At 50.7% G+C, this 13,804-nt stretch overlaps 1 protein-coding gene and 1 long non-coding RNA gene across 3 annotated transcripts in view; one reads left to right on the top strand and one right to left on the bottom strand.

Annotated features, from left to right (window-relative positions):
* LOC142578655 (uncharacterized) overlaps positions 1–13,804 on the top strand; it is a 148,704-nt gene that overhangs the window by 53,590 nt on the left and 81,310 nt on the right. The gene's annotated exons all lie outside the window — the stretch shown is intronic.
* LOC142578651 (uncharacterized) overlaps positions 1–13,804 on the bottom strand; it is a 134,661-nt gene that overhangs the window by 26,897 nt on the left and 93,960 nt on the right. For both annotated transcript variants that reach the window (XM_075688089.1, XM_075688088.1), the window contains exon 8: positions 11,330–11,446. In XM_075688089.1, the coding sequence (XP_075544204.1) occupies positions 11,330–11,446 (117 nt within the window). The remainder of the gene's footprint in view (positions 1–11,329; positions 11,447–13,804) is intronic.

Genomic DNA, 13,804 nt, shown 5'->3' on the forward strand with positions numbered 1-13,804 from the left:
TCGTCAAGAGCGGACGTTCGATGCGTGGGCTCCGTTGACAATCTTCGATTGCGGCGGATTACAATATTGGATCACCGTATATTTACCATCCACGGGTTCCCTTCAACGCCTGGCATCGCCTGGTACCACCAGTGAACCTGTGAGTGCCATATTGTCGGCGGTAAAGACAGTCTGTCTTCTCAGCACCACGAGAAGAGCGCTAACCTTAACGGCCGAGTGGTCTGGGTGCATCACCGCAGCGGAGACGCAGGTGCGCCCGCGGATGCGCGGCATGGCGTTCGCGCAACGCTGGGTCTAACGACGTTCGCCGGTGAGTGCTCCCGCTTCACTCATGACTACCGCGACTATTATGAATTCCCTAAGAGGCTACGACCCGACGGAGATGGACTTCAGTCATGTACCAACATCCCAGCAGCAGCTGATGCCCCCGCAGGATCTCCCGAAGGAAGACAACAGCCATGGCTGGAACATATGGTCCCGGCGCAACAACGAAAGAGCGGCGCAAGCTAAATCGCCAGCTCCCAAGCAAGAGCCGGAGCAGAAAGAACGCCAAGAGCCTCCCGCACCGAGACTTCCGCGTCTACCGAGCTTAAAGAATTTTCCATACAAGGTCATCATCCGACCTAAAACCACGGTGGATCTGCAATCTGTGGCTCCACGCTCCTTCGATCTCGAATTAGGGATTCAAGCGGCCCTCGACACACCGCTACAAGAAAAGCCAACTCTGCGCGTTGTTAGCCAGCAGAACATTATAATGATATGTACTCACTGTGAGGAAGATGCGTTCCGCCTCGCCAAGCTTAATAGTCTGCACCTCGACGGCAAGAGTATAACAGTCACCGCCTACGTTGCCTTGCCAGAGGATGTTTGCAGGGGTGTAATACATAATATCAAGCCTGAAGTGGGCGATGACTCTATCTTCCAAGACGTCTCCTCACCCAGCCATACAATCCTGGGAGCGCGCCGTCTGGGCAAGACTACGTCGGCAGTCATCGTCTTCGCCGGCCAAAAAGTTCCATTCACGGTCAACTACGGGTGGTCAGAGCGCCGCTGCTACATCTACCGGAAAACTAGGGCGGCTTGCATAAACTGTGGAATGCGAGGTCACCGAGCAGACGTCTGCCCGAAACCCAAGGGGGCTGCTTGCCAGAACTGTGGAACGCCGAGTCCAGATGAGACGCACGAGTGCGCACCCGTTTGCGCGCTGTGCAAGGGTCCGCACAAGACTTATTCGAGGGACTGCAAGGAGAAATTCCACAGACCGCTGAACAAGAACGCTAGTGCCACGGCATCAAACGCGGCATCAACAACGGAACTTGAAGAAGGTAGGAGCAGGCCGAGGCAGAAGCAGCAGCCTGAACAGCGATGGCGAGGGGCGTCGTCATCAGTCTCTCACTCTCGTTCCACCTCTCGCGGCCGTTCGAGCTCGAGACGCCGGGCAACCGGCTCCAACCAGAACGCCAGTAACGTGGGGGCGGGTAAAGAACAAGGGAAGGAGAACCTCACGAAGACCACCGGGGCGCTGAAGAAGACGTCCTCGAGTCAGCTCTCAGATTCGAAGGTGAGCTTTGCAGAGTGGCCTCCCCTCCCCTCGACCTCCCCGCAGAATAACACGCAGTTGGCAGCACTCAAAAAAGAGATAGAAAGTCTTAAAAAACAACTCAGCGCTTTAACAATCCAAAACCAAGAGCTGAAGCGAGCCACTACTAATGCAATAACGCCGGTAACTCAGCCGACTCCTCAAAGCCAAACACAGCAGGTGCCTAGCTCCCAACCTGCCTTAGGCGAGGTCTACAACAAATTATCCAAGAACTCCGATCCTTCAAGGAGGAGTTTCGAGCTTTTCCAATTTACGTGAACGCCCAATTCCAAGAAATTCGAGAGCAGATTGCAAACAACAGACGATACACGGAGACGGCAATTTCTGCCATTCGGAAGGAACATGCGGATAAAAGACATAAGTCCAAATTCGCTCGTACAATGCAAGTGGACGAGCCCTCTGATACGGACTCACCATGCCAGCCAAGCCTAGAATAAAGATCTGGCAGTGGAACTGCCGGGGCTACAGGAGAAAGCAGGCGGCTCTTAATCTCCTACTATCTCAGGAATCTGACCCACCGGCAGCTATCTTAATTGAAGAACCCCACCTAATACCTATCAAACTCCAAGACTATGTGACTTATCAGCAAGACCAGTTAACTGCCACGTTAGTGCACAAACTATACACTGCCATACTGCACGACCCTTTCGAGCCGGATATTGCGCACTGCTATATTACTATTCTTCCTCTCCAAAGAGGAGCGACAAGCACGCATGTATTGAATGTTTACAGCCCTCCCAAAGACAGGCACGCAAGATTGGGTTCCCTCATAAAGAAATTTCTGAGCTTAGCGGGCCATGCCCCCTGCGTGATTGGGGGCGACTTCAACGCACCGCACCCTTCATGGGGCTACCCGGCGGCGACACCAAAAGGCAGAAAACTGGAAGAAGTAGTGACGCAAGAAGGGCTATCGATCCTCACCGATCCCACTTACCCTACGAGGCTGGGAAACCGTGTTAGTAGAGATACGTGTCCGGACCTGACGTTCACCAAGAACATAAACAGCGCGATTTGGAAGAATACCGAACAGCACCTGGGAAGCGATCACTTCATCCTCTGTCTGGAGATAAGCACAAACGCGTGCAAACGCAAAATAGGTATCGCAAGAATTACGAACTGGGACAGGTGGAGACAGGCCCGAGCATCTACTGCAAACCCTATTACAAACCTAGAGGAATGGGTTAAGGGTGAGGTGCAAGCTTTGAAAGCCTTTACGAAAGAGGTCTGCACGACAGAAGATTGCCCAGCGGTCGATCCGCACCTTCTACATTTATGGGAAGCAAGACACTCATTGACAAAGAGATGGCGAAGACAGCGGCTTAACCGCAAACTCAGGAAAAAAATAGATGAGATAAACAAAAAGGCAGAATCCTACGCCATATCCTTGGCCAGACAGAACTGGAATACGCTCTGCGATGGTATTCAGGGGAAGCTAGGTGTGTCAAAGACTTGGAAGCTCCTGCGTGTCCTAATCGACCCCAGCAGCAGCAAGTCGGCCACTAAAGACAGGCTCACGAAGATTGTACACACCATCCCGGGTACGGACACAGAGTTGATGGAAAAGTTCAAGACCAGGTATCTGTGCACGGACCCAGTCGTGGAACAACCGGAGTATTCTGGGCTGCCGAATGCGAAGCTGGACATCCCACTCACGAAAGAAGAGATCAAAGCAGAAATTGCGGCCATGAGAAAAAATGCAGCTCCAGGTCCAGATCAAATAACAGCAAAGCTCTTATTTAACCTCAGCGATGACACCATCACCTCGCTGGTGGAATGCTTCAACGAGCAGCATTGGGCTACAGGAACGCTACCAATATCCTGGAAGACGGCCGAGGTTCGCTTCATTCCGAAGCCGAACAAACCCCTTAAACTGGATAATCTTAGACCGATATCGCTGACCTCGTGTTTGGGCAAGCTCATAGAGAGAGTCATCAACACGAGACTCAGTAGATACTTAGAAGAGAACAACCTCCTACCTAACACTCAATTCGGCTTTCGCCCTCACCTATCGACCCAGGACGCCCTCTTGTACCTGTACAAGGATCTCCTTGAGACACCCCCCAAGTCACAGACAAGGGCCATCCTGGCACTTGATTTGAAAGGAGCGTTTGACAACGTTCTGCATAAAAATATTCTTCAAAGCCTCGCCGACACCAACTGTGGCGCCAGAACCTACAACTATGTCAAAAACTTCTTATCAGCAAGGCAAGCCACTATAAATTTCGGTGGAATAAAATCAGATCCCATCACTCTAGGCCCTAGAGGAACTCCGCAAGGGGCGGTACTGTCACCCCTTTTGTTCAATTTGGCTATGAAAGATCTCCCAGGCCTTCTCTCCGAAATCCCGGGTATCAAACACACATTGTATGCGGATGATATCACTGTCTGGTGCAACTCGGGGAGTGACGCCGAGATCGAGGAGCGTCTTCAAGGAGCAGCGGACACGGTGGACCAGTACGCCAGGGAAAGAGGCCTCCAGTGTGCGCCTGAAAAGTCCGAGTTGCTCATCCTGAAGAATCCGAGGACACCCCTGGCACAGAACATCACGGTGTATATAGACAACCACTCAGTACCGAAACCCACGGATATCAAGATCCTAGGGCTGTATATCCCGCAGGGGCGACAGAATACCAGCACTATGAAGAAGCTTACAACATCCACCGAGCAAATCCTCCGGATGATGCATCGTATCAGAAATAAGCACCATGGCATGAAGGAAAGGGACGCCATCCGCTTAGTGCAGGCTTTCGTGATTTCTCGGATAATGTACGGGACGGCATTCCTTAACCTCTCCAAGTCGGAAATTGAAAAGTTGGAGACACTGATCCGGAAGGCCTACAAGACGGCACTGGGGCTACCAAACTCCACGCCAACGGTAAAGCTCATGGCTCTAGGAGTACATAATACCCGCAAAGAGATGTGGGAAGCACAATACCTCTCACAACTCAATAGGCTCGCACTCACAAAACCAGGTAGAGATCTCCTCAAAAAGATCCATATTAATCTGCCCTATACGATAGACCAAAGGGAAGAGGTACCACGTGATGTGAGGAGAAACATCAACGTGTACCCCATTCCGCGGAACATGCATGCCGCATATAACATCGAAAGGAGAAAAGCAAGAGGGGAAGCCCTGCAGAAGAAATGGGACGAGCAACCTAACACCCTCTATGTGGACGCCGCAGGGCCAAAGAATGGAGTGATGACTATTGTGGTCTCAACGCCTTCAGGATTGATGGTGAATTGCGCCTCTATGAAAACATCCAACCCCACTCACGCAGAGGAAGCAGCTATTGCATTAGCTATAGCATCTAACCCCAACGCCGATGTGCTCACTGACTCCCAGAACACCTGTCGCAACTTCAATAATGGATTAATTCACAGGTCAGGGTTGTCATTGCTGACTTAGCATCCACCCAGCCAAGCCTCAGTCATCTGGTTTCCCGGTCACCTGGAACTACCAGGAGGAAACGAAGCCGCTCACAGGCACGCCCGAGCTCTTCTATACCGGGCGTCTCCCCCTGATGACCGTGAAGAGCGCTGGGACCTAACTGCTTTAGCAGTGTATGCTGACAATCTCGCACCATACAGAACAGCCAGGAAGGAGTACCCAACACCACATAAATCCCTCGATAAGTTTGAAGAGAACACTCTTAGGAGACTACAAACTAATACATACCCAACGCCAGCTAAGTTACACCAGTGGTACCCTACGCTATACTCCCCGCAATGCCCACACTGTGGAGAGGTAGCTAACCTCTACCACATGGTGTGGGCTTGCCAATTTAATCCCATAGTTGACCCCATTCCAAACCCCTCAAAAGAGCAGTGGGAGGCTATTCTGCTCAGCGATGATCCTGACCGTCAGCACTGGCTGGTGGGGAGGGCCAGCGCAGCAGTAGTAACCAGTGGGCTACCGGAATAGGCGGCCCACCCACGAGTTCTACGAATATCCTGCAAATAAAGATGTTTTCAATCAATCAATAGGTAGCGTCTGTTGTATCATTGCGTAATTCCGCAGAGAGCAGAGCCATTGCACATTGGTAGTGGCATAGGTGGACACCATGCGCGTCTCAATGGACACTGGCGCTCCACGACCCCCTTTGCGTCGGTGCCTTCGTTCCGACCAACAACGCTCGACCGCCAGCCACCGACCACCATGGAGTTTCTCGCAACAATTACTAGAGGGAACTCTGGCGCTGCAGTCGTTGTCCTACCATGGGAATGATGAGAAGTACATGGATTTGTCTGATCTTCGTGCTTGTGGATTCAGACGTTCTTGTGGCTTTTTATATTTCGCTTTATAAGTCTTATTGTCGTATATTTCAACGCAATCTATATTCTTCGAAGTGCAGAAGACGCCGGGAACGCGTACAATTGCTATTAATTGCAACGATTGAGCTTGTCCAGGTGGCCAAATCTAAACGCGCCAAGCGTCTCAAGGCACTCGCATGCCCGCGATAAATTCATAAGGGCGTTTCATTCGCTTGTCGATACATGCGTCCGTGGCCTAATGGTTTCAATATCAGGCTTCTGTGCTAGAGTGCCTGTGTTCGAATCCTGCCGTCGGGCAGTCTTAATGATGTTTATTTAATTATTTATTACGCAACACACTGTTTAAAATGACGAGTTTACAAAGTCACAAAGCCGTTTGAGGCCAAAAGGACGAAGTTTAGGCAAATCCATGTACTTCCCATAATTCCCATGCTTGGACAACCGCTCCCATTGCAGCTCCCGTAGACACTAGCGCCAGAGTTCCTTCTAGTAATTTTCGTAGGAAACTCTATGCCAACTACGAGAGCGGGCGAAAGATCCGAATTTGCTTTAAAAATGAGCAGCGTGAAGCACAGCAGGTCGGCGCTTCTAAATTGCCCAGTGGGCGTCCCTTAGTGTTGTTGCGACACCGGTTACGAGAACCTCGGTTGACTTCTACCGGCGTTACCTCTGGGCAACGTGGCGTTGTCGGCAGGCGTCGGGGCGACCATCGCGACAAGGCAGGGTCGAGACGATTTCTACTAGCGAAACTTAGTGTTTATTTCATCGTGACGAAATAGGAGAGGAGAGAATGCAAAAAGATACATTGCGGGGCCGCTTAAAAAGGTCCGCTGAAATCGTAGGCGGGCGTTTGCTCACGCCAACGTAACGTGGTATGTACTGATTCCGGTCGGTGATTAGCGGCTGCTCTCTATCTCTCTCTTAGGCGACGTTGCACATTCTTGCCTCCGCTGGCGGTAACCCGTGGGTGCCGTTCTCCCTCCGGGTCATCAAGCTCTCCGGGGAGATTGACACATTGAGTTACGACAGTTCGCGAAAGGCGTGCCTTGTCCCACATACACACAAAGGGGCTCGTAATCACTGCGGGGCGCCAGTCAGACCGGGAACCACCCGAAATCCTCATAGGAATTTGGGATCTGCCCTGCGCTTTCCGATTAGGCACGGCAGGGTTTTTCGATAATCATATTAGCACTGGGTGCCAAACACCAATTGTAACAGTGTCAACCAATGTCCAATAGGCAGCGTTGCTTCCGGACTCCTGTAGAAAAAATCCACTAATAATATCCGCTAATATTATCCGCTAATATCCGCTAGACAAACCATGCCAGATCACACGTGCTATCTGACATGTCATTTCGCGAGTGCAGCGACATACTTCTGTCTAGACTTACTTGCTGCACGTGCAATGCGGCCCGGCTGTGCACCAAGGGCTGCATTGCACGTGCAGCAATGCGCCAAGGGCCGCGCCACGTCACCTGGCTGCAAGAAGCGTGGGGACGCCGAGACACTGCAGCATCCTTCTCTGTGCCTGGCCATCCTTTGCGCGGGAACGCTCCGTTCCATGCGGGCATTGGGAAGCCAACTGGCGATCCTGGACCAGGCCCAGTGGGGCTCTATAAGAGGGCTCCACCCGAGATTAACCACACGGAGTCCCTTCGTTCAACAAAGTTTATTCTTCTCCACAGTCGTCGCCATCCAGGAGACGCCACGCACTTCCAACGCCCACAGAGACTGACCTGCCATTCCTATTGCGTCCCCAGCTCCCTGCGCTGCGAAGCTTCCTGTAGTTTGTCGATTCAACTGGGATCGCCACCTTGTGAGCACCTGCTACGACAATGGCCCCTTTGCTGAGGACCACCACCTGTCCTCTTTTACACATGGTGGAGTCCTCTCGCTATTCATCCATTCACTTTCATTTCCCACTCCCTCTCTCCTGACGGCGCTTCGCCGTGCTCCCTCAGGGGCTGCAAAATGAAGCGTCATTTTGTTCTTTAGATCACTATCATCTGTTTAGATTTGAAAGGGTTAAATATGAACGCACATGTGAAAAGCGCATCTTCTTCACGTTGCCATTTGGGAACCGTATTTGGAGCGCAGCTCTTGGGCCCCCATCCTCGGCTAAGCGTCGGCGTCCCTCGGCGTAACCGCGCGAACGCTCTCGTGCTACCGCTCGCGCGTTCGTCGTCGTCTTCTACCACGGCTGGCCACGATGCCGCTCATCATGCCAGCGTTCCCCTACTGCACCTCCCTCTGTGAAGGCACTGCCGGCGTTGGCCCACTGCCAATCAGTGCGGTGATTTCTGTGCCAAATTCCTTGCCTTCAATACATCGCGAAAAAAGAAAAACACGCGCGAAGCTGCGCTAAAATTTCGCATTGCGGAGTATCGTAATCGTCGGACATTTTTTTGTTATTTAAATCTTCATTTTCGCGGCACACCCTTTTCCGACAAGGTACTTCAACCAGAGGAAGACAAAACTAGGCAAAGCTTGTGTATGAGTGAGGTGCCCTCGCGGTGTCATATTTAGGCAGCATCATGGCCATGAACTGTGTGTACGCTGGCATTGGGTATCGCACTTTAACTATTTTGATCCTGGCAAGAGTAGCCAACGTTGTGAAATCGCACAAACGAAAGGCGGACAACGTGTGCACGCTTAGAATTCCTCAGATTGACACCACGTGAATTGAAGTGACCGATATAATCTTTTACGACGGAAACCAGCCAACCTCGCCTTGGGACTGACTTGTATTAGAGTTGTCGGACGATCCCACCGCTGGCATACAGTTGTAGGAGTTGACGGACGATCTCGCCGCTGCAACCATTTATAAGGGTTGAAGGTCGTAGAGAGGAACTTGGGAGGAACTAGGCGTACAGGGTTTATTTACAGGACTAACATTTTAAACAAGAGATACATCGACAGTCTAGCGTGGCTCCCAAATGGAGCACGCAAGACGAAGCATACAGCAAACGAGCACGATCACAGACGAGCACGAGCACACTCTAGCAGCCGACAACAGCTGGTTATAAACACTCCATTGGTCCCTAGTTCCCTAGGTGAGAGAGCCGTTCGACCAGTCATCGAAGTTGACCCGCCGGTTGTCCATTATCTTGAGTCTTGAAAGGCACGTCGGTTCCCCGAGCTGACCCCCGCAGCGCGGCTGCCGGTTGCCCATTGTCTTGCGCCTCTAAATTCCAGAGCTGCCTTTCTCCTGTAGTCGCCACGAGTGTCAGCAGACTGTGACAAATCCTGGGGCCCCCGTACCGCAAAGCACCCTTTTGTTAGGGAAGTTTGCTCGTCTTGCTGCCGAGAGAGACCATGAAGACCCGGCAAATCAACCAACAATACGTTGGGCGCCAAACTCGGCCCGCCCTGCTGCCATCACCGATTCTCCGAACGAGGCGAATGGTCGGTTAGCGCTGTCGTCCTCGCTGGTTCTCCGAAGGGCGCCAGCACCGCGGGTCGATCGAAGCACGTGCAGCGGGATGAAATAGCTTTGCAGCGTTGAAGGCCCCCGAAGGCCGACCGTAACACTTGCAACGCACACGGGGACACGAACAGGAAACGACGAGGAGCTGGCTTCCAACTGTTTATCTACTCCCCGCGAGTAACACATGTGTGCACACGTTAAGTTTGTAATGAAAGAAATGACGCAACCAAATCCTGATAACAGGAGCGTGACTATGTGCCGACTGTGAAACACCCTAAGTGGGCGCACCGCTTTCCGTGCATCCTAAATAAGACACTTCTTTTTGCAGAAGAGCGATGGAACGCTTGTTGACATCACCACCCTCAGCAATGGCCCCGACTTCGACAATGATTGTCGCCTGGTCGTCCATGCGCCTTGCTGCGGTGTCTTGAAACCGAGGGGCGCATCCGCGATCCGAACGGTGCTAAGAATTAGTGTTCTTGGAAACGTTTGTATTTTGGAAGCTCTTTCTTGGAGTTTCACGTGTGCATATACTGGGTGTTTTTTTAGAAAATACAGCTTTTTCATAGAAGTCGAATGAGAGTAGCGAACGCGGCGCTTTTGCCGACGAGTTCCTAGGCAAGGTGGACATACTTTGCCGCTAATAACGTGAGCTTCAGACTAATTAGGAAACATTAATTAATTAACTTTATTTTTGCCTTGTGGGCAGTTGTATAAATGGCAAAATTGGAGGCCTATCGTAAGAAACCAACAAACCAAGACACCACGGACAAAAAAAAAAAAAGAAGCCATCGAACAAAGACGCCAATGACACCAAGGTTGTCCCTGGTTTCTTTGTTCGTTGGCTTCTCATGATATGAATAATGAAAATCGGGTCCCTCCATTCCATTTCGTCTCGTTCAACTTTGGAGGCAGTGAAATTTTTATGCACACTCATCTTTTAATAATCTTGAGAGTTGCAAATAAATCGAGACATTCACCATCAAATTCCAAAGCATAATCGAGGCAATATCGAGGCTGAACGCGTCCCGGTGCGCGTCGGACGGCAATGCCCCGTAAAAAAGCGTCGGGCCAAGTTTGAATGCCACGGCAAATCCTGACCCGACAGACATCGGCACGTGCTGGGCAGGCGTGCCGCGTCAGCAGCGGCTGCCACTTCCCGAGGCGTTCGGTCACAAACTTCCTCGCGCTTGTCCTCACGGGGCGTTTCGGGCTGACGTGGTGATGGCGGGGCCGACCTCCCTATGCGCTCCCGCGGCGCTCGGTTTCGATGTTTCCCGGATTTACCGTTGAAATTCGATTATAGATATCTCGAATTAGATGCGACTTTCGAGATGGAAAAAAAAAAGAAGAGGGTGCTTTAAAACGTGACCGCCTTCAAGTTCACCATTTAAACTATCCCAAAAGCGCAAATAAAGAAGTTCATAAATTTTCGTTAATTATTCTTCCCAAGCTCACGTTATTAGTGGCAAAATATGTCCGCCTCAACAAGGAACTCCTCCGCAAAAACTCCGCGTTCACTGCTCTTATAACCTTGTTTATATATATATATAAAGAATGTATTGTCTAAAAAACAACGACAGAAAAACACACTGTATATGTTACTCGTGAGAAATAAAAAAATACACAGTCGGAAGTGAGCTTTTCGTCGTTTCCAGTCCTTGGCCGGGATATATGCGATATAAGCAACAGTAACATGAAACACCAATCATCCCCGCATCATACCTTGCGACAATTTCGCTGCAGCTGTCCGGAATATCAAAGGAGAGCACACACGCGTGCAGTTCCAAGCAACGATCGTTAAACTTCGCACCAGCGATGATTACCCAGCAGTTGCTTGACTTCACGACTGGCTGTAGCGCACATATGAATAGTTTCAGGTATTTACCGCGAATTTAGTTTCAATATGACGCATCGTTGTCGTTGATAGAAATCAAAGCAACGGAACCCGTGCATGCATCACCGATGTATTACAACATATGGCCGGCGTGTATTCGACTTCCGTGCTCGCTAACAGTATCACTCACCGATTACGTAAATTTCATTGTTGAGGAATACACAGCGGTGGCCGTAGCGAGGCAGCGGCATCATGTTGCAACGACGCCACTCGTTTTCCTCCAGGTTGTAACGCAGCACCAGGCAGCCTGCGAATGGGTTGCTCCCGTTAACGATGACAGCCCTAACGCGAGCGTTTCCTACCGTCCTTATCGATCGTACCATACAGTTCCTTTGAACACGGGAGTACCATGCACAGGATAAATGCAAGAGAGGGTGATAGCTAGTCACTATAAGGCTGCAGATGGGAATCAACGGACGCTGATCACAACAGCTTGTAGCAAAAGCTAAGCCGGTATCTGGTTAACGTCTATACCACAATAACGCGGTGTTGTATGTAGGCTCGCAAATTAGGTTGCTCTGTCAAGGCGACACTGAAAGTTGACGTGAATGAAATTTTCTTGAAGTTGGTCTACCGTAGAGAAATAAAGTTAACATTCGCTGGCAAAACTATCGAACAAAGTCTCAATGCGCAGAGAACGTGCGTACACTTTTTATCAATGTGGTTCTTCGTGAAAGCTGCACAACATGGCGTGAGCCATTCATTGTCTTTTATGACGGACACATTTAATAACAAAGGTGATACGCGAATGTGTGTGCGTAGCTATGTCGCCACGACGACCACAAATTAAATTATGTGTTTTAACGTGCCAAAACCACTTTCTGATTATGAGGCACGCCGTAGTGGAGGACTCCGGAAATTTTGACCACCTGGGGTTCTTTAACGTGCACTTAAATCTAAGCACACGGGTGTTTTCGCATTTCGCCCCCACCGAAATGCGGCCGCCGTGACCGGGATTCGATCCCGCGACCTCGTGCTCAGCAGCCCAACACGGCGGGTACGACCACAGATTAGGACAATAAATATGTTCGTACCATTGTTCAATACCCTGGGTCACCTGTGTGTCGTGCGCTAAACAGCTTCGCTGGTCATCCGCATTCACAGAGGTGGCTCGTGATTTTTTTTCACGACGAGTTGTGCGTCTGGTGAATGAAAGAACGTTGTTGTAGTGCTTTTTCTCTTGCATAATTTGCCCGCCGACATGCTCGCCTTCGTTCCAACACATCCTCTTCAGAAGCTTCTAGAACCCTGTTGCTGCAGACGCAATTATCTGGTTGCTTGCGTTTTCGGTGCCTACCTTAGCCGCGCAAGCTCTCGCCTGGGTGTCAAGCCTCGCTTGGCACCCAGGCTCGCTTACGCGCTCGCTTGCGCGCGAGAAATCCGCAAGAGTGCCCTTGTCGCGTCCGCGGCGTGACGGCTGCAACACCGCGCCTAGACGCCGTGTGTTCGAATCCTGCCGTCAGAGAATGTCGATGGCCTTCATTTAGAGAACAGTACTTTGTTTAAAATGCTGAGTTTTCAAGGCCTCGAACCTGTTTGAAGCCAGAAGGGCGATGTTTAGGCAAATCCATGAAGCTATAACCATCATTAATACGATGCTGGCTGAACCACCCCGTGGGCACCAGAGTTCCCTCTGGTGATTACCGTATCGAAACTCTCCGATTTGGGCCTTCGGGACCGTGTGTCGGCACCCGGAGGTTTTCTGACAAAATATCGCGTCGGAGGCTCGTGCGTCCAAGAGAAGGCGGCGGTAAGCGCACAGAAGCTCACAGAAATCCACCTATTCAAGCTTGGAGGGTGCTATGGATCTTTTGGGGCGCGAAGGACGAACGCGACGGAGCAGGAAATGACACCGGGCACCTCACCTAGCCAATACGCATTAAAAACGGAGACAGAGGTGCGCTAAGGGACAGCGCCTCCCTGTAAACCTTTTCTATTTTCGCGCGAATATCGAGAAAACGTCATGGAATAGCAACTCGCTCAAACCGCCACGCTCTCCCCTCTCGGAAGCGGAAATGTAAACCTGCGATGTTTTGTAAACTACCGCTGCGCGCTGCAGACCAATATTTTTCGTGGTTGTAATGCTGATTTTGTTTTCTTCAATCTATCAACGTTTAGCGATTGAAGGAATAAAAAGGCTATCCAAATGCTAGAAACTCTTCATATACGCTGCGTAAAGGAAACGGATTACAGAAAGAAGAGACGCACACATTTCAGGCGATGCTTGTCGCCCCTTCTGCCAACAGTTCGTCTTTCTGCTGCGGTTGTTTGTTATTAAAAAAATTACCGACGATTACGTTACTTCCTAATGCGAAATTTGAGCGCAGCAAATAAGCTGTTTCACCTTTTCGATAGATTGAGGCAAAGAAATCGAGCAACACATGTATGCGCTATCACAGAATTTTTTTTTTATTTTTCACACGTATTCCTTTAAAAAAGACTCCACTAGGTAAGCTTCTGCTTCGGCGGCACGCACCTCTGGATTCTGACGGCGACGGCGCTGGGCCTCTGCTCTGGCAGCTCGTTTAGCAGCAGCAGCAGCAGCAGCAGACGGAGGACTTCCATCGGTCGTCTCGCTCATGGCTCAGAAAGAACTGGCAGATAA

Source organism: Dermacentor variabilis, chromosome 4, assembly GCF_050947875.1.
Source record: "Dermacentor variabilis isolate Ectoservices chromosome 4, ASM5094787v1, whole genome shotgun sequence".
Taxonomy (NCBI): Eukaryota; Metazoa; Arthropoda; class Arachnida; order Ixodida; family Ixodidae; genus Dermacentor; species Dermacentor variabilis.